This window comes from Sus scrofa, chromosome 12, assembly GCF_000003025.6.
Source record: "Sus scrofa isolate TJ Tabasco breed Duroc chromosome 12, Sscrofa11.1, whole genome shotgun sequence".
NCBI classification, from domain to species: domain Eukaryota; kingdom Metazoa; phylum Chordata; class Mammalia; order Artiodactyla; family Suidae; genus Sus; species Sus scrofa.
Window position 1 is genome coordinate 14,858,349 of NC_010454.4, and position 18,783 is coordinate 14,877,131.

At 47.1% G+C, this 18,783-nt stretch overlaps 1 protein-coding gene and 2 long non-coding RNA genes across 3 annotated transcripts in view; 2 read left to right on the top strand and 1 right to left on the bottom strand.

Moving 5' to 3' along the window:
- The window catches only part of TEX2 (testis expressed 2), a 102,326-nt gene extending 93,895 nt beyond the window's left edge, over positions 1–8,431 (top strand). Inside the window, 3 exon segments of the mRNA XM_021066767.1 lie at positions 1,216–1,425; positions 4,924–5,044; positions 6,874–8,431. Of these exon segments, the coding sequence (XP_020922426.1) occupies positions 1,216–1,425; positions 4,924–5,044; positions 6,874–6,996 (454 nt within the window). The 3' untranslated portion in view covers positions 6,997–8,431.
- LOC102164379 lies at positions 9,447–9,872 on the bottom strand. The gene is made up of 2 exons (XR_001299825.2): positions 9,763–9,872; positions 9,447–9,533 (listed from the first exon to the last, which is right to left on the bottom strand). It is a non-coding gene; the product is annotated as an uncharacterized LOC102164379 (long non-coding RNA).
- LOC110255990 lies at positions 9,940–16,800 on the top strand. Its single transcript, XR_002337064.1, has 3 exons — positions 9,940–10,506; positions 12,449–12,641; positions 15,727–16,800. It is a non-coding gene; the product is annotated as an uncharacterized LOC110255990 (long non-coding RNA).

An 18,783-nucleotide genomic window follows, 5' to 3' on the forward strand; every position in this document is an offset into this window, starting at 1 on the left:
CTGATTTCTGTAAGGATTTTTAACTAGTTAAAGTGAGTGAAGAAACTAAAACAGGGAGTTCCTGTTGTGGTACAATGGAAATGAATCCAACTAGGAACCATGGGGCTGTGGGTTCTATCCCTGGCCTTGCTTAGTGGGTTAAGGATCGGCGTTGCTGTGAGCTGTGGTGTAGGTCACAGGTATGGCTTGGATCTGGCATTGCTGTGGCTCTGGCATAGGCCGGCAGCAACAGCTCCGATTAAACCCCTAGCCTGAGAACCTCCATATGCCTCAGGTGTGGCCCTAAAAAGATAAAAGACAAGACAAAACAAAACAAAACAAAAAAACACGAAAACTAAAACAGTAAAGAAACCAGGCGATTCAGAAGTATTTGTAAGAAAATATCAACCTATTTACCTTTGAAATCCTACAGAAGATGAAAAGAGAATTCACATGCTTGAGGAGTTGGCACTAAAGTTTGTGTGCATTATTTAAACTCTACCCACAGGACCTTCTCGAGAATAATCGCTTTTCTCTACACACATGTGTGTACTATTCTTGGCACTCTGGAACTGTGGAGGATTTAAGAAGCAAACATCGTCTTCTGAGGGTAGTGTTAGGTAGATAGGCCTAACTTGCATTCCTGGCCTGATAGCATATCAGGTTGATAGGGCTTTTTTCTTTAGCTGTTTCTAAGCTGTAGTTGCTGCTCCAAGTTTGTGTGACACCATCTCAAAGGCAGTCAGTTAATTCCTGTTTTGTGTCCCTGTGGATGCAACATGACTTCTTAGTTGTTAGATAGAGATGGTGAGGTTTCTCTTAAGAGGACATTGGCTGTATATTCAGTATTTGAAGGTGCGTTCCCTGCTTCCACTGTGAGAGCTGGGTCTGGCTCTCCCCTGACAAGGCTCAGGCTCTGTCTGATGTCTGCCCCTTGTCTAAAGTAGTAGTTCTCAACTGGGGGTGCTGCTATCCCCTCAGGGAACATTTAGCCATGTCCAGAGACATGTTTTGTTGTCTCAGCTGTGGGGGAACATGCACCTAGCAGGCCGAGGCGGGGGCTGCTGCTGACATCCTGCACAGCACAACGCCCACAACCAGCAGTCACCCGGTCCACAGTGTCAAACTGTGGTCGAGAAACTCTGGTCTGAAGTGAGGTGAACACAGAGCCATCAAGTTTTTGTTTGTGAAGCAACAAAGCTTATACTAACACTCATTTGTGTCCCTCATTTAAAGGTATGTGGGAGGTCATCGAACAAGTAAAATTATGAGGCTTGTTGATAAAATTACCAAGTCAAAATATTTCCAAAAAGCAACGGAGACAGAGTTCATTAAAAAGAAGATGGAAGAGGTCTCCAACACGCCCCTGCTGCTGACGGTGGAAGTGCAGGAGTGCAGAGGAACCTTGGCCGTCAACATCCCACCTCCCGCAACTGACCGGATATGGTGCGTAGGGGCCCCTCAGGGACAGCCAGCGACTCCCCCGTCGCGTGACCATAAAATTCCCAGCCCGTTTACCCCTGACATTATGGAAAGTACTTTCTCCTGGGAAGAAGAACTTTCAAACGTTTTTCGTGGAACCTTAATGTTAGTTGTAAATCCGATTCTGCTTTCTTCTGTGAGTGGTTAATTCACATATATTACACGTTTGGAAGCATTACAGTCAATAGGTGAAATTTAGCAGTTCCCTTGTGGCTCAGTGGATTAAGAATCCAGTGTTGGAGTTCCCGTCGTGGCACAGTGGTTAATGAATCCGACTAGGAACCATGAGGTTGTGGGTTCAATCCCTGGCCTTTCTCAGTGGGTTGAGGATCCCACGTGGCTGTGAGTTGTGGTGTAGGTCGCAGACGCGGCTTGGATCCCGAGTTGCTGTGGCTCTGGTATAGACCGGTGGCTACAGCCCAATTAGACCCCTAGCCTGGGAACTCCATATGCCACAGTAGCAGCCCTAGAAAAGGCAAAAGACAAAAAAAAAAAAAAAAAAAGAAAAAAGAATCCAGTGTTGTCACTGCTGTGGCTTGAGTTGCTGCTGTGGCATAGTTTTGATCCCTAGGCTGGAAACTTCCACATGCTATGGGTGCGGCCAAAAAGAAAAATAAAAAAGGAGTTACTGCTGTGGCGCAAGAGGATCGGTGGCATCTTGGGAGCACTGAGACATAGGTTCGATCCCCAGCCTGGCAAGTGGGTTAAGGATCCAGTGTGCCACAGCTGTGGCTTAGGTCACAACTGCAGCTTGGATCTGAGCCCTGGCCTGGGAACTCCATATGCCGCTGGGCAGCCAAGAAAGGAAAAAAAAAAAGGAAAAGGATATTTAGGAAAAAAATAGGTGAAGTTTATGGGATGAGCTGTTTCTCTTCTTGGTCTTCCTCCTTCCTAAAGCCAACCCTACCGGCAGTAAGAACAGCTGTCACTTGTAGAGCTCTTACCCTCTGTCTGGCCTGCAGTCTGAGTTCCTCTCTTGGCCAGTCCTCACAGCATCCCGCAGAGGTAGGGCCATCATCATGCCTCCTTTTCAGATGGGGATCCCATATCCCGAAGAGTCCTGGGTGGTTAGGGAAGACTCCCCTAGGTCAGACCTGGATGTTGAGGCGGCCGTACGTGTGCTTGCTAGTTTCGGTAGAAGGTCTACCCAAAGAGTTGTCATTTGAATGAACCAGAGTTGTCATTTGAATAGCACAGTCACCTGGGGACTCGTTAAAGCTATGCCCTGCCCAGCTGCCAGGATTCAGCGGCTGGGGACTAAGTTGGGATTGAGAATCACTAAGCTAAATTATTCATGGGCCAGGCAGAAGGAAATCACTATCTATAAGTCTCAGTTTTAAATTGACATTCAGGTCCCATAAAACATGCAGAGGGGTATAGAGGATTGCAAAAAAGACCTCATGGTACCATAAACCTTTTTGTACCAGAAAAAAAGATAGCTGTGTTCTGTTACAGAGTGAAAGCACCACGCTGGTGTACATCCTTAGTGTTCAGAAGGGCTTGTAGAAATGATCACAAAAAGATTTTTTTTTTTTTTTTGGTCTTTTTAGGGCCGCACTCACAGCAAATGGAGGCTCCCAGGCTAGGAGTCAAATCGGAGCCACAGCTGCTGGCCTATGCCACAGCCACAGCCACGCTGGATCCGAGCCACATCTGGGACCTACACCACAGCTCATGGCACACCGGATCCTTAACCCACTGAGCGAGGCCAGGGATCAAACCTACATCCTCATGGATGCTAGTTAGGTTCATTAACCACTGAGCCACAATGGGAACTCCAGAATTTTTCAATTGATCATTTAATAATGATATTGGTGTTCCCAAGTAAAAAAACATATTATTTATTTATTTATTTGCTTTTTTATTTTTCAGGGCTGTACGTGTGGCACGTGGAAGTTCCCAGGCTCATGGTCCAATCTGAGCCACAACTGCTGGCCTATACCACAGCCACAGCAACGCCAGATCCAAGCCAAGTCTGTGCAAGGCCAGGGATCAAACCTGTGTCCTCATGGACACTACTAGTCAGATTTATTTCTGCTGAGCCACAATTGGAACTCCCTTACTATGCTGTTGTCCAAGCCTAATAAAAAAAAAAAAAAAAAAAAAAAAAAACCCCTTTTTTTTTTTTTTTTGGCTTTTTAGAGCCACACCTGCAGCATATGGAAGTTCCCAGGCTGGGCGTTGAATTGGAGCTGTAGCTGCTGGCCTGCACCACAGCCACAGCAACTTGGGATCCGAGCCACATATGTGACCTACACCAACAGTTCTGAGTGCCAGTCTGCTCCATTGAAAGGCTATAATGGGGAGTTCCTGCTGCGGCGCAGTGGGTTAAGGATCCAGCATTGCCGTAGCTGTGGCATAGATTTCAGCTGCATCTCGGATTCCCTTCCTGGCTCGGGAACTTCCATGTGCCATGGGCGCAGCTGGGAAAAAAAAAAAAAGAAAGGCCGTAATAATCACAGTATGGAGTGTGGAATGAAAAGGCAGGTTATAGACTGTTCTCTATTTACATATTTTTCTGCTTTATACACTTGTATGTTTTGGGTTTTGTACAGACAGTATACTACTTTCATAAAAATAGAAACAAGGAGTTCCCGTCGTGGCGCAGTGGTTAACGAATCCGACTAGGAACCATGAGGTTGCGGGTTCGGTCCCTGCCCTTGCTCAGTGGGTTAACGATCCTGCGTTGCCGTGAGCTGTGGTGTAGGTTGCAGACGCGGCTCGGATCCTGCGTTGCTGTGGCTCTGTCGTAGGCCTGCAGCTACAGCTCCGATTGGACCCCTAGCCTGGGAACCTCCATATGCCTCGCGGGAGTGGCCCTAGAAATAGCAAAAAGACAAAAAAAAAAAGAAACAAAAAAAGATCCTTGCCATTTTAGGAAAAACAAAAACCAGAAAACAATGCCCAGGTCGTAGACTTTTCCAGTGGCATTTCCTGGCTTTCTTAGTTTTATCAGCACTGTTTTCTTTTTTTTTTTTTTGTCTTTTGTCTTTTGTTGTTGTTGTTATTTCTTGGGCCGCTCCCGCGGCATATGGAGGTTCCCAGGCTAGGGGTTGAATCGCAGCTGTAGGCACCGGCCTACGCCAGAGCCACAGCAACGCAGGATCCGAGCCGCGTCTGCAACCTACACCACAGCTCACGGCAACGCCGGATCGTTAACCCACTGAGCAAGGTCAGGGACCGAACCCGCAACCTCATGGTTCCTAGTCGGATTCTTTAACCACTGCGCCACGACGGGAACTCCGATCAGCACTGTTTTCAATCACCACAGCCCTGGCTTCAGGGACACGGGGAAGTCACAATACATACTTGCAGCACTGAATTGTTTTCTAGAAGGGATTTGCAGAAGAGAACATTGAAGTAGTGATAGAGCCTTGTATAAATGAAGAATATTTGCCCTTAGTCCTGTCTACTTCCTTTCTTTGCTTCTAAGTGTGATTATTACTTGTCTTCTTCAAAAAGGTATGGTTTCCGGAAGCCACCATATATAGAGCTGAAAGCTCGGCCAAAACTTGGAGAGAGAGAAGTGACTTTAGTCCATGTGACAGACTGGATAGAGAAGAAACTGGAGCAGGAGTTTCAGGTACACTGGCAGTGCCCTGTAGTGTTTCACTCTGACCCTCAAAGCTCTGGGTAGAACGGGGTCCTGAGCTTCATTCATGTGGGTCAGGATCCTCCTGGGAAGATCTGATGAGTGCTGTGGCCCCTCATCCCAGGAAAGTACACATGTGATCAAATCAAACAGGCATAAAATTTCAGGGATAGTTTCAAAAACCCCGAAACTCACCCACAGAACCCTGGTAAATAGTCTTCAGAGGAAACCCAAAGGGTAGGGCTCAAAGTGCAAAGGCCTGGCAAGGCGTAAGCCGTCCATCTGCTGAGACTGACTTTGGACTTTTCCCCAGGGTGGGGCCTGGAATTGGCTGGCTGGTGACACCTAGCCCATCATCAGGGAAGTGGCTTCTGCCCCTGTGTAGTACCCGCCTTGCTTGGTTTGTTTCCACAAACATGCCTGGAAACGGTTCCGTGTGCAGCCGCCATCTACCCCGGTTCCAAAGATGCTCCAGGCCCGTCCCTCCCCTGCGAATCTGTAGGGTCGTCTTGGAGTTGATGAAGCCAGGGCTCCTTCTCCAAGCCTGTCTCTGTATTCTACCAGCAAAGGTAACAGCAGTGTAGCGAAGGCCCTGGAACGGGCTATTGCTATCAAATTTTTATTGGATCTCTAAGGCACAGTTGTCTTTTAAGCTCTTATGGATTAACAGTTTATTTACTTTGTAGTTAATTCCACCTTTTGAAGAAGACCCATATTATTTTTGCAGTAGTATATTTTGAGTTATTGTCTTTAAAATTATACTTTTTTTATTTAAAAGCTATAGATTAAATAACACTAAAACCCAGTTTCTGGAAAGTTTAATCTCATCTCCAAAAGGAAAAGTATTTTGAACCTAATTAGGGATAAGACAGCTTCACACCTTCAGTTCTTTTTCTTATCTCCCTAGATCCCCTGTTAGGATTTGAGTGGGTCTTCTCTGTTGGGGGCAGACTTTGGTGCTTGGTATTTTTGAGGCAGGTTGGGGAGTTGAAGAGTGACAGCTTGCAGTCTTCCATAGCCACTTTTTTGCTTGTGTATGAAAGCATTGAAGTTGAATATACTGCCAAAATTGACTTATACAGAATTAGTTTATAAACAGATGGGCAAAGTACCATTACTGTCAATCACTAGTTATCACTATAGTAGGATTTCTTTCATCCAGTAGCTTTATCTGGTTCTGGTTTGGGGGGGAAAAAAGCTTACATTTCTGTTGCTAGGATTTAAATGGATAAATTCACTTGGAATATGTGTTCTGGATACAGTAATTTGGAAATACTATGAGCAGCTTATGCCAATTCTCAATGTTATTTATCAATTTATAATTATATGTCATGAAAGCAGAGGCTGCTTCTGCTTCAGAGCTTACTGGGTTCTTGTGTTCAGCACTGGTTGATTCCTCAATGCTTTCGAAATATCACAGAGGAATTAGTTTAGAATGTTTAGGAAAACTTGTTTCATATGTATTTTAAAAGCTTATCTATGGGAGTTCCCATTGTGGCTCAGTGGGTTAAGAACCCAACTAGTATCCACGAGGATGTGGGTTCAATCTCTGGCCTCATTCAGTGGGTCAAGGACCTGGCACTGTGGTGTAGGTCACAGATGCAGCTTGGATTTGGTGTTGCTGTGGCTGTGGTGTAGGCCAGCAGCTGCAGCTCTGATTTGACCCCAAGCCCGGGAACTTTCATATTTCACAGGTGCAGCCCTCAAAAAGAGGAAAAAAATCAAACTAGTTTCTCTAAAGCCTAAAATTATCAGGACAGAGTAGGTGAATTCTGAGAAAACAGAGCATTCTCCCACATGGCTGTTCCTTCTTCCCACAGAAAGTTTTTGTCATGCCAAACATGGATGATGTTTATATCCCTATCATGCACTCAGCCATGGATCCTCGCTCCACTTCTAGCCTCCTCAAAGACCCACCTGTGGAGGCCGCCGATCAGCTGTGACAGGTGCAGACCTGGTGTTCCCAGTATTATGAGATCTAGGCTCGAGGTGTGGGGTTCTTGGCTGCCATCCAGACTGTAGCACTGGCCTTTCCTTGTGCCAGAGCTTCTGCCCTCCACCCACCGGTGCCCACCCCACTGTGAGGGTCCATGTTGTCTGCTGCCAAGGCTTTGACTCAGCAAAGGAAGCTGGAAGAATCATTGTGGTGGATCCAGAGACTACAGGTGACGCACACCATGGCTGTTCTGAGCCTTCCAGGTTTTGTGGCAGCAAAAGGCACTTTTAAGAGCGAAGCCGCACAACTGGAAGGCCTCCCCTTGCCTTCCAGATGCCTCCAAAGCTTTTCCTCAGGCAGCCAGTGCAGTGGAGCGTCTCACTTGGTTTGTGTGATACAGCCCTCACACTCTGAGAACGGCAGTGCGGTCACATGCGTGGAGGTGGGGGAGCAGCATTGTGTGCAGTTTCTTTGGTGATAGAGAAGTATGGCAACTTACTGTGTGTTTGGGAAGCAAGCAGCCATGGCACATACTCAGCACAGCTGTGGTGGGAACGGCAGGTTTATGTGAACATTAGGCAAAGCCATGGATCAAGCCATCCCATGCCTTTTACCAACAAGGTACAATCACATGGTTGCTAACTAATTCCAAGTATTTTCCTGAGACAGGAGCATGTGAGAATATCAAACTTTACGACTGGATTGGGGTGGGGCCAGAAAGCCAGAGCTCTGGGAAGCTTTATGTAGGCATCTTAAATGCTTTGTTAACCTAATTGGTTGGGGATGTTTTCTGGTGGCCAAGACAGAGAGCTGCTCTCATCTTGAGTCAAGACCAAAATTTGCTCAACATCAAAAACTAGAGATCTCAACATTAATGTGACATTCATTTATTTAACGTTGCCAACTTTTATTTTGTGCATTTGTGTCAGAACGTTTAGTTTACAAGTTTCAAGGCTCTCGCAAATTGTATAATTTGCTTTGAGAAGTACATTTAAAACAATTTTTTGTTTAAAGCTGCATTCAGCATTAAACTTGGGTAACTTTTGACAACTTACATCTGTGGACAGAGCTCATTAGTGGTTTTTTAAACAGCACCTTGCCTGAACATGACTTTAAAGAAATTAATATATTGAAAAGATATATATTTGAACCCTTATTTGATTACTTTAATTGCACCATTAAAACATTTGACTTAAATTATTGGATCATTCCAGTTGGTGTACTGTTCTAATTTCTCACTGTGTAGGCTACTGTCAGTCCGCATGTCTTGTTCACTGATCTTCTATAATTTTTTTGTGCAATAAAGGCAAAGGACTAGATGCACTACTGTGAGAGATTACACACGACTGTACCCTGTTGCACTTAATCAAATAGTTATGTGGAGATTTATAATCGCTTGCATTGTTTCACAAAATAAATATTTCATGTCAAATACTAGATAAGCATCCAAGTTATTTCTGCTTAATCCCATTTAGACAATAGGAGCAAAAAAAAACTTTGGGTACAGGGCACCTGGGTCCTCAGCTGGTAAGAGCAGTTGGGTGACCACGGGACACACATCCTGTTAAGGATCCCAAGTAGACCTCATTTTGTGGCGCTAAGAGGCGCACTGGTCACAGTGGGATGTGGGATCTGTTCCCAGACCAGGGACTGAACCCAGGCTACAGCAGTTCAAAATTCTAAACTGCTCGACCACCAGGGACTCGACCCCTGCACCCCACCCCCCGCGCCGCCATGTTTGAATCTTGCTCCTGAACTAGAGTTTACACCCATTGCCTCTTCAGCCTGCTTGGGAGCCAATCCAGTGTTTAAGCACCAAAGCAGTGAGATGTTGTACTCGCCCTGATGCACATTTCACCTAAGCCCAGGATTGTGCATTCATTTAGTGGCCTACGTTGTGCCCCGCAACTCACCTTCACACAACCGTTACTGTGGGCTGTTCGGGCTACCTGCGGCCTATCCAAAGAAGCAGTTGGTCCTAAATAGTAGTGAGCCAGATAAATTAAGCTCAGACAGCTCAATACCGGGAGACCAGTTCATGTCAAATACACCACGACCCTGAAACTTCTACGGCCACAACCAGATTCTCATTTCCCCTCCCTGCAGACGCCATCCACCGCACCCCTAGAGGAACCTGCACGTCTTACGCCCATGGAGAAGGCACTCGGACTTAACGGGGAAGGCACAGGAATTACCAGATACTGCAGGATCCCTAACATCTCCCCAAGGAATTTTAGCCTTGTCTTGGCTAAGGCGTGAGCCGCTAAACCCCACCTCCCACAGGTAGCCCGGCGCCGCAATGTTGCTCGCGGTTAAAAGGGCCGCCGCCGCGGGAACAGACGGCCCCAGTTATGCGCAAGCGCGTGCTCTGGCGCTGCAGCCTGACCCCCGGCGCCACGCGCAGGCGCAACGGGGGCTCAAAGGCAGCGCGTCGGAAAAAAAGAAAGACACCAATGCTGAGATCAATGCACTTTATTGAGGGGCTTTGGGGGAGGGTCGAAAGATTGGGATAACAACGAGATCCGACGTCCTCCCGGCCAGGATCTGCAACAAGGAGAAAAGTAGGTTAAGAAATGGGTATACCCGCTGGGCCATTTTTTCCCCCGCCTTCGCAGGCGGCCGGGCTCAGATTCCTGTTCGCATCACCCGCGTCAGCAGTCTAACACGTGCTTTATTGGAATGTCATCACCGCTGGCCACCCTCCTTCCACCCGACTCCTAGGCCCGGAGACCCGGGACAGCCGCTCCTTGGTCCACAACACCTAAGACCTTACCTCCTAGCTTCACAGTCGCTGAAAGGAAAGGGGCTCTGGCCGGGCTTCTACTTAAAGTAGCTGACAGGACGTGGTTGGGCGGGCTTTACTGCTATTAACCAATAGCAAGTGTCACTTCCGGCCACGTGTCCATAAAGTGGCCTAATGATTGGCCATGCTCGCTGAGTCCTCCAGAGTATAGAATGGCTATATGCCAACCATAGAGATGGGCGTCAAGGAAAGACTGAGAGTCGTTCAAATCCTAAATCCTTCTGATTTCTTTCCCCACCCAGAACACCGGCCTGTAATTAGTGCCTGTCTCTGTAGTACGCAAAACCAAACTTTATAAACTACAGGGCGCAAGTAATGCCTAATCTGTTTGAGATGCTCTGTGTCAGGATCTAGGCTAGCTGAGGCGGCAAAGTAGCCTTGTCCCTGAATTTAAGGTAACTTGGTTTTGGTAGAAAGAGCTTGTGTTTGAAAGACCAGTGTGTAGCCAGATCCTGACTTTGTGATGAATTTGCCAAGTGATCCTGATCACTTAGCCGTTCTAAACCTCAGTTTCGGGGCGGGGGGGGAGTATAAGGATTAGATGAATTAACGTCAATCACCTGGCACATTCTGAGTAGTAAACATTTAAAGGACTGGTAGGACTGATGTGGTGTGGAAGATTTATGTGATTGCAACACTTTAATGAATGCTAACATGGCTGTAAACAGGCTACTTTTGAACTCTAAGGAGAGAAGGCCTAACTTTGCACAAACTGTAAGTACTTGTAAGTATAGAGCATATACTGTGAGCCAGGCGTAATATTATTCCCAACTGGACAAGAAGAATATGTCCCTGACCTCTGGGTTTGATTTATTGGGAAGGGGCTGGAAAACAGACCCGCAATTATCTGGTTCTCTCTACTTCCTTTATATGTTTTCCTTAGGGATTTTTGTCTTTTCCTCCTAACTTAACAAGGAAAGTTTATTGTTTTATGTCATAAAGAAAGCATTTCAGGTTTCCAAAGGAGAGAGGTTGGGGGATGGGGGGATGCGCTGGGGGTTTGGGATGGAAATGCTATAAAATTGGGTTGTGATGGTCATTGTACAACTATAAATGTAATACATTCATTGAGTAATATTTAAAAAAAAGCATTTCAGCCTGAGTTGGTAGTTGAATAGGACTCTTATTTTCAGTATTTTCTATGTCTTTATTTAAATTTAAACATTCCTCTTTCCTCTTTGACCCAAAACTAATTCTTTTGGCAAGTGTTTTGTAACCTCTGTATGACATTTGACTTAAAAAAACCCAAAAAATAGGAGTTCCCGTCATAGCTCAGCAGTGAGGAACCGGACTAGTATCCGTGAGGATGCGGGTTGGATCCCTGGCCTTGCTCAGTGGCAAGTGCTGTGGCTGTGGTGTAGGCCGGCAGCTACACCTCGAATGTGACCCCTAGCCTGGGAATTTCCATATGCTGCAGGTGTGACCCTAAAAAAGACAAAAAATAAAATAAAAAACAAAGAACGCTCAAAGTAAGAGCGGTGGTTGAGTTTATTCATTCTTACTGAGGACTCTAGCCCAGGAGACAGCCCATCAGATAGCTCTGAGAAACTGTTCTGAGGAAGTAAGGGGGGAGCCAAGAGATATGTAATGTTTTTCCCCTACGAAAGAAAGCCGTGTGGGCCAAACTGATACGGATAAAGTAGAAGAGTTACACAAGTAGTTGTAGAAGTCCCAGTAGGGCACCAGAGATAGAGAGGGAAATTGAGGGAACTTTGGGAGACTGCGGTAAATCCGAGAAAGGCATCAGAACATCTTGGAATGAAGCAGACTTGCTTAACTATAAAACCATCAATAAAAGCACGAGATAGGCCTCAGGGCATTAAGTGAAAGATAAGATGAGGCCTGCATTCAAGTTCAGCGGGATAATGATCCTTGGGAGCAAGGACAGGAATTTAAGGGAAAGATGCCAAAGTAGGAGACCTTCACTGTACGGGAAGCTGAGGTGACTCAATGTATTTTAGCATCTGTTGCCGCCCTTGTGCTGATTGGAATAAGCACCCTTACTATCCTGGTTTGACCTCATAGGGTCAAGTCCCCTCTCACCGAAGGCATAGAAGGAGCTAGTGATGTAAGCCTGACCTCTACTCGAAGAATGAGGAAGAAGGGGTCTTTTCCCACTCCTCACTCTCCTTGGATTATAAAAATCTAGCCCCCCTCATCCTCCTCACCTGCCCACTTGCATCTCTCACAAGCATCCTATCTTAATAAATCTATTGCTTGCCTATCACTTTGTCCCTCCCTGAATTTCTTCTGTGCTGAGACACAAAGAGCCTCAGTAAGTCCAGACACCAGGTGAGTGGTTCTGATTTAAAGAATCGTGGGTTCACGAAACACCTCATAAAAGCTGACCTTCCCCTTATCTTCTCAGACTTGCTTATAGCCATGACACAGGTTCAATCCCTGGCCCAGGAACTTCTGCCTACAGTGGGTGTGATCCCCACCCTCCAAAAGGGAGACATGACATCCTCGCCAACGCTGAGGCTCAATCTCTGCCCCCTCTGATTACTCCTTCTCTCGCTCGCAGAGAAAACCACTGTCCTGAATTCTGAGTTTGTCTGGTTTTTGCTTTTGCTTCATGGATTTGTATCGTGTTTAGTTTGACCTGACTTTGAGCTTTATAGAAATAGAATAAACCGTAGCGGTCTCCTACCTCCAGCTAGTGTGCAGGCCGTGTCCGAGCCCAGCTCAGCTGATCAGCGTGACCTTGGAGGAGCTGCTTGCCATCTTCACCAGTGTGCTGGGGCGCTCGCCCTTTCTCCTTGTTGTTTCCCATCACGACGTGGCCGTCAGGGGTTCCAAGAAGCTGGAATGAGAGTAGTGCCTTCTCCGCCTCCAGGATGTAATCTGAGGTAAGAGGGAGAGTGTGAGGGGCCTTCACCTCCACCCTCCATCCCTTCCACCCATCACGATACACAAAGCAACCACACCTTTTTCTTTTCCTTTTTTTTTTTAAATCAGCATCATCATAATAAATAATATTTATAATATTTTTTAAAATGTTACTGAGGAGTTCCCGTCGTGGCGCAGTGGTTAACGAATCCGACTAGGAACCATGAGGTTGCGGGTTCGGTCCCTGCCCTTGCTCAGTGGGTTAACGATCCGGCGTTGCCGTGAGCTGTGGTGCAGGCTGCAGACGTGGCTCGGATCCCGCGTTGCTGTGGCTCTGGTGTAGGCCGGTGGCTACAGCTCTGATTCGACCCCTAGCCTGGGAACCTCCATATGCCGCAGGAGCGGCCCAAGAAATAGCAAAAAGACAAAAAAAAAAAAAAAAAAAAAAAAAAAAATGTTACTGAGCTACAATGTTGTATTAGTTTCAGGTGAACAACAAGGTGAATCAGTTATACATGGGATTTTTCCGAACAATTTTTATGTCCTCAAAGTCTTCCTTAACCCTGTGGAACGAGAAGCTGCCACTAAAGAGGGCCCAGTGTAGGGCCTGCTTTCTTTTCTACTACCACCCCCCAATATAAAAATACAGCCAAAAAAAAAAAAAGGAAAGAAAATCAGAATATACTGCTTATATTCTTCTGTGACTTGCACTTTTTATTGCTTAAGGTTGGTGACATTTATGTCATTGTGTATAATGCGACCAGTAATTGCAGTAATGCAAACGGGTTCACTACTGCGTAGCCTCCCAGGACACAGTTATACTGCAGTTTTTACATCTCTTTAGATGTTTAAAATATTTTCCACTTTTTAACATTACAAACAAAGCTTCTCTGAATATTCTTGTGTGTGTGCAAAACTTCCTCTGGGGTGTGTCCACAGAAGTACAGTTAATGGGGAGGCACACTTCCAACTTTCTAGATGACAGCAAATTATTTGCCAAAGTGGGTGCTCTGGCTGCACTCCCGAGTTCTCAGCGTGGCGCAGCAGGTTGAGAACCCAACATAGCGAGGATGTGGGTTTGATCCCTGGCCTCGCTCACTGGGTTAAGGCTGCGGCATCTTCACATGCTGTGGTGGTGGCTGCCAGTGCGGCTCAAATCCAGCGCTGCTGTGGCTGTGGGTGACTGTGGTGTAGGCCGGCAGTTGCAGCTCTGATTCTGCCCCTAGCCTGGGAACATCCCTATGTCCCAGGTGTGGCAGTGAAAAAGTAAAAATAAAAAAGAATCTGCCCTCCCACATTGGTCTGCACCCTCACCAATTCTTGATATTGTCAGATTTTTAATATTTGCCAATATGGTGAGTGTAAAGGTATATTTTTAGTGTTGGCCATCGGCCAGGTGTAGTCACTTATATTGTCAATTTAGTCCTCTTAGAAATGCTGAGCCAACTTTTTTTTTTTTTTGTCTTTTTGTCTTTTTGTTGTTGTTGTTGTTGCTATTTCTTGGGCCGCTCCCGCAGCACATGGAGGTTCCCAGGCTAGGGGTTGAATCGGAGCTGTAGCCACTGGCCTACGCCAGAGCCACAGCAACGCGGGATCCGAGCCTCGTCTGCAACCTACACCACAGCTCATGGCAACGCCGGATGGTTAACCCACTGAGCAAGGGCAGGGACCGAACCCGCAACCTCATGGTTCCTAGTCGGATTCGTTAACCACTGCGCCACGACAGGAACTCCTGAGCCAGCATTTTAATCAGGGTTTATTGGTTGTAAATGATGGAACCCTACCTCAAAAATGGGGTAAATAAAGGAAGGTTTGGTCAATTAGGGAGAGAGAGCTGGGCAGGCTGATCCCATGCCAACTAGAATGAGAACTCGAGCCTTTTCAGGGCTCTTTGGCTGTATCTGGAGTTCTCTTGTCAGCATTTTTCTTTTGTCTTGACTTTATAGGATGGAGGCAGCTTTGCAAGTAGAAAGGAAACAAATCTCTTTTCATGGTCCCAATCTTTATTTTGTTTTTTAACTCTTTTTTTTTTTTTTGGCTGCATCTGTGGCTTGAAAAAGTTCCCAGGCCAGGGATCGAACCTGAGCCACACCATTAACAAAGCTGAATCCTTAACCCCTAGGCCACTAGGGAACTCCAAGAGAGACCAAGCTTGAGTTGGTTGAAGTCACAAGGGTCAGAAAAGGTCAGCATCATTCCTTAGGTTGAGACCAGTCTGAGGCCTCAGCCATTCACCACCTGCATGGGGCCTTAGTTCCTCTAGAACAACTCAAAGTCTGTACCTGATTGTTATGTAAATCCCTTGAGCAGGAACTATGGGACTCTGTCTTTTTAGTGTTATTATCATTGATTTACAATGTTCTGTCATTTCTGCAAAGTGGCCCAGTTATACATATACATTTCTTTTTCACACATTATCCTCCATCATGTTCCATCACAAGTGATTGGACATAATTCCCAGTGCTCAGACCTCATTGCTTATCCACTGCAAATGCAACAGTTTGCATCTGCTAATTCCAAACTCCTAGTCCATCCCACTCCCTTCCTCTCCCCCTTGGCAACCACAAGTCTGTTTTCCGTGTCCATGAGCTTGTTTCTTCTGGGATTCTGTCTTATTGCTGAACGGTTGTTTCTTTCTTTCTTTTTTTTTTTTTTTTCGGTCTTTTTGCCATTTCTTGGGCCACTCCCACGGCATATGGAGGTCCCCAGGCTAGGGGTTGAATCAGAGCTGTAGCTGCCGAACTACACCACAGCTCACAGCAACGCCGGATCCTTAACCCACTGAGCAAGGTCAGGGACTGAACCTGCAACCTCAGGGTTCCTAGTCGGATTTGTTAACCACTGCGCCACGACGGGAACTCCTGAACGGTTGTTTCTTGCTACTGTTTTCCTTTGCTCCTGCTTTCTCTCACTTCCCTCAGTTAAGACCCTTAATTCCTGAGACCTGTTCAAGGACAAGCATTGCAGCCAAGCTTAGATCACAGAATGGCTTAGGCCCATAACGGCTGCTCTTATGTCAAGAAAACCATGCCTGGTTCTCTTTCCCTGGAGACCCCCTGCCTGATCTGCTTACAGTCCCAGCTAAGAGGGTCTTCTGTTCCGCAGGGTGCTGACTGAGGTCTCTGGGGGGCTTGTTTGGGCTGGAACATCCGAAACGGCTCACCCAGGTGGCAGGTGGCCCAGAGCGATTCATTGGAACAACTCGCTTCTCCCCATGTGACCTGAGTTTGGCTTGGGCTTCTCCCAGCATGGCAGCTGGCTTCCAAGAGGAAGCCTCCCAGAGCAAGTCGTCTACAAGGAAGGAAATGGAAGTTGCCAAGCCTCCTAACCCTGGGCTGGGAAATCCTAGAATGCCGCTTCTGGTCAAAACCAGTCAGGGGTCAGTCCAGGTTCAAAGGGAAGGGAAACAGCCCTCCCTTTGGAGGGGAAGAGCCACCTGCGCATATACAGAGGGCAAGTATTGTTTGCGATCGCCTTGGGAAACTAGCTCCCGCCACAGAGTAGAGCGCCTGGCCTCACCTGGGTAGGTGCACAGTCAGGGGAGGGTCACCACATCTTAGCACATCGGCCCCTCTTGCAAGGCTGGCCCTCCTTCCTAATGGATCACCCGCTCTATGGTCCTGGCAGTGAGAACGGCTGAAACTAAGCAGGAGCTGGGAATTAGGGACGTGAAGAAATGCAGAAACAAGGGAAGTGCAGTTAAACGAGAAGAGAAATGACTTTCATTCAGGGATCAGCGTCCTTGCTCCTCCTCAAGGGATATACGTAATAGTACATCATCGGACTCAGATCTCCGAGTTGTTCTGCAGGAACTGAGACTTGCCCACCCAGGGGGATGGTGAACCCTAGCAGGCAGACCCCGCACCCGACGGAGGATGACGATTCCTGAAACATCACCCTGTTACCTCATCACCAACCAATCAGAAGAACGTCGTGCACCCTGCAGCCCTCCCCCTAAAGGCTGCTCTGAAAAACCTTTCCCTCAGGGCGTTCAGGTTTTTTGAGCTTGAGCCACCCATACCCCATGCTTGGCGCCCTGCAAATAAACACCATACGTTCCTTCATCACAACCCCTCTCAGTAAATTGGCTTTGTGGCACGGCTGGCAAGCCGACCCGAGTTCAGTTCGGTAAAACTGTCCTTTAAACATTTGATAAACTGCTGTTGAATTCCTTCTTCAGAGTCGTCTTGTCTGTGTAACTGCACCAGTCACGTTTTCCCGTCCGCTCTGGCAAGGTCTCTAGTATCAGCCCTGGTCCCCCTTCCTTTTCTTGCTCTAGATTAAGACCCAAATACACTCTTGGTAACTGTCTCTTTTCAAATGCCTCTCTCTTGCCCTAACTCTCCCCCGAAGCATAACTTCAGTCTCAACTCACTTTGCTGCTAGAGAAAGCCCAGCCTGACTTTGACGCCCCAACTCCATCGTCCCATCCCGCCTGCCCGCCCAGCCTCATCTCTGCATCTAGCAGTGGGGAGCGAGCATCTGCCCACTGCTCCTCAGGGTGGAAGGCGAGCACCAGCTCACTGATGCGTCAGCTGGGGCTTCCGTGGTGCTTTTCTTTTATCAGTTCTTTTGTTTAGGTCCTCCTTTCCCTCTAGAATTTCCTTCCCCCATCACGTCTGAGAAAAGGCTCAGCCCAGATACCACTTCTTCCAGGAAGCCCTCCCTGCTCTATCCAACCCACCCTCTTCCTTGCGCCAGACGCCTCTCTTTCTCAAACACCACGGTTCTCTTTCTGAGTTTATTCCTGCCTTCCTGCAGGTTCTCTTTCTGAGTTTATTCCTGCCTTCCTGCGATTTTCACAGTTGCCTTGGACATTGGTTCTCTCTGGGCCCGTCCCGCCACCTTTACCAACTGGCGAACTCTGCGAAATTCCCTCGTGGTACCAAACCCTTGTACTCAGGAGCCCCCGATAATATTTGCTAAAAGAATGGATAGATACATGAATGGGTGAATGGTAACCAGCCAGGCAGAGGTCAAAGATGATGTCATTTGCGAAATGAAGCTGACTAAAGTTTAGCTAACCTTTCTTTTTGCCCTCAAATTTGGTTACATCTGTGAATGAGCTCTTTGAGGGAGAAAAGAGAGAGAAAGAATAGGTAAGGTTTATATCTTGAGCCTTAAGAAACGTAGTCTGGAAGGAGGAAAAAGAGCAGAGAGACAGGAGGAAAGCCAGAAAATGGTCATATCCACGGGAGGAAGAGTTCAAGGGAAAAAAACCCCAAACTGTCAATGTACCTGGACTGCAGAGAGGCCCAGGGTGAAAAAGATGAAGCAAACCCCCTGGGATTTTTATAGGAGGAAGAATGTTTATGAGCTGCTTGAGAGAAGTTTCCAGAGAGTTCTGTGGAAGTAAGCCAGACCCCAGGGGATTAGGAGGGACTGGCCAGTGAGGAAGTGGAGGCATTCTGGAGGACAGCCGTGCCACGGTGGCACCGAGCTGGCCCCTTGAGAATATGAAGATATCAATACACGATAAACTGGTACCACCGGGACGCTTCACCATGGTGGCCTATCGACTTGGCACAAATGAGTGTAAAATATAGCTGCTCACGGCAAGAGAACAAATAGTCAGGATTAGACTGAACGCCCTCCCAGGGCAGAAACCCCAGGGGTGAAGCTCACTCTTCTCTCCCAGGTGGCTGCTCTGCCTTTTCCTGGTTGTTCTTTTGCATAACCAACCCCCAGATGAGATCAGGAGACTTATACGCTATGTGAGGCAATGCCTTTTATCAGCACATGTTTGCACAAACTTCTGGTTGTTAATGGTATTCCAGGGACACGCCAATCTGGGCTCCTGCCTGACTGTATTTATAGTCCACTTGATGGTACCTTGTCATGATGCTGGGAGAGGGGCAAGAATAACAACCAGCTGGAGTTCCCTGGTGGCTCAGCATGTTAGGGATCTGGCGTTGTCGCTGCTGTGGCTTGGGTTCGATCCCCGGCCCTGGGCACTTCCTCAGGCATGGGTGGGGGGGTGGGGGGGACTGGCTGTGGTGGGACACGATGTAGCATCCGTGATCATCTCAACAAACTCTGAAGGTATGCAGACAGCTGGGTTCTAATCCACATTGTGCCTCTTACTAGCTGTGTGTTACCCACCTGGCTGTTAAGCCATTAACATTTTTTTCTTTTTTCTATTTCTTTTTTTTTTTTTTTTTT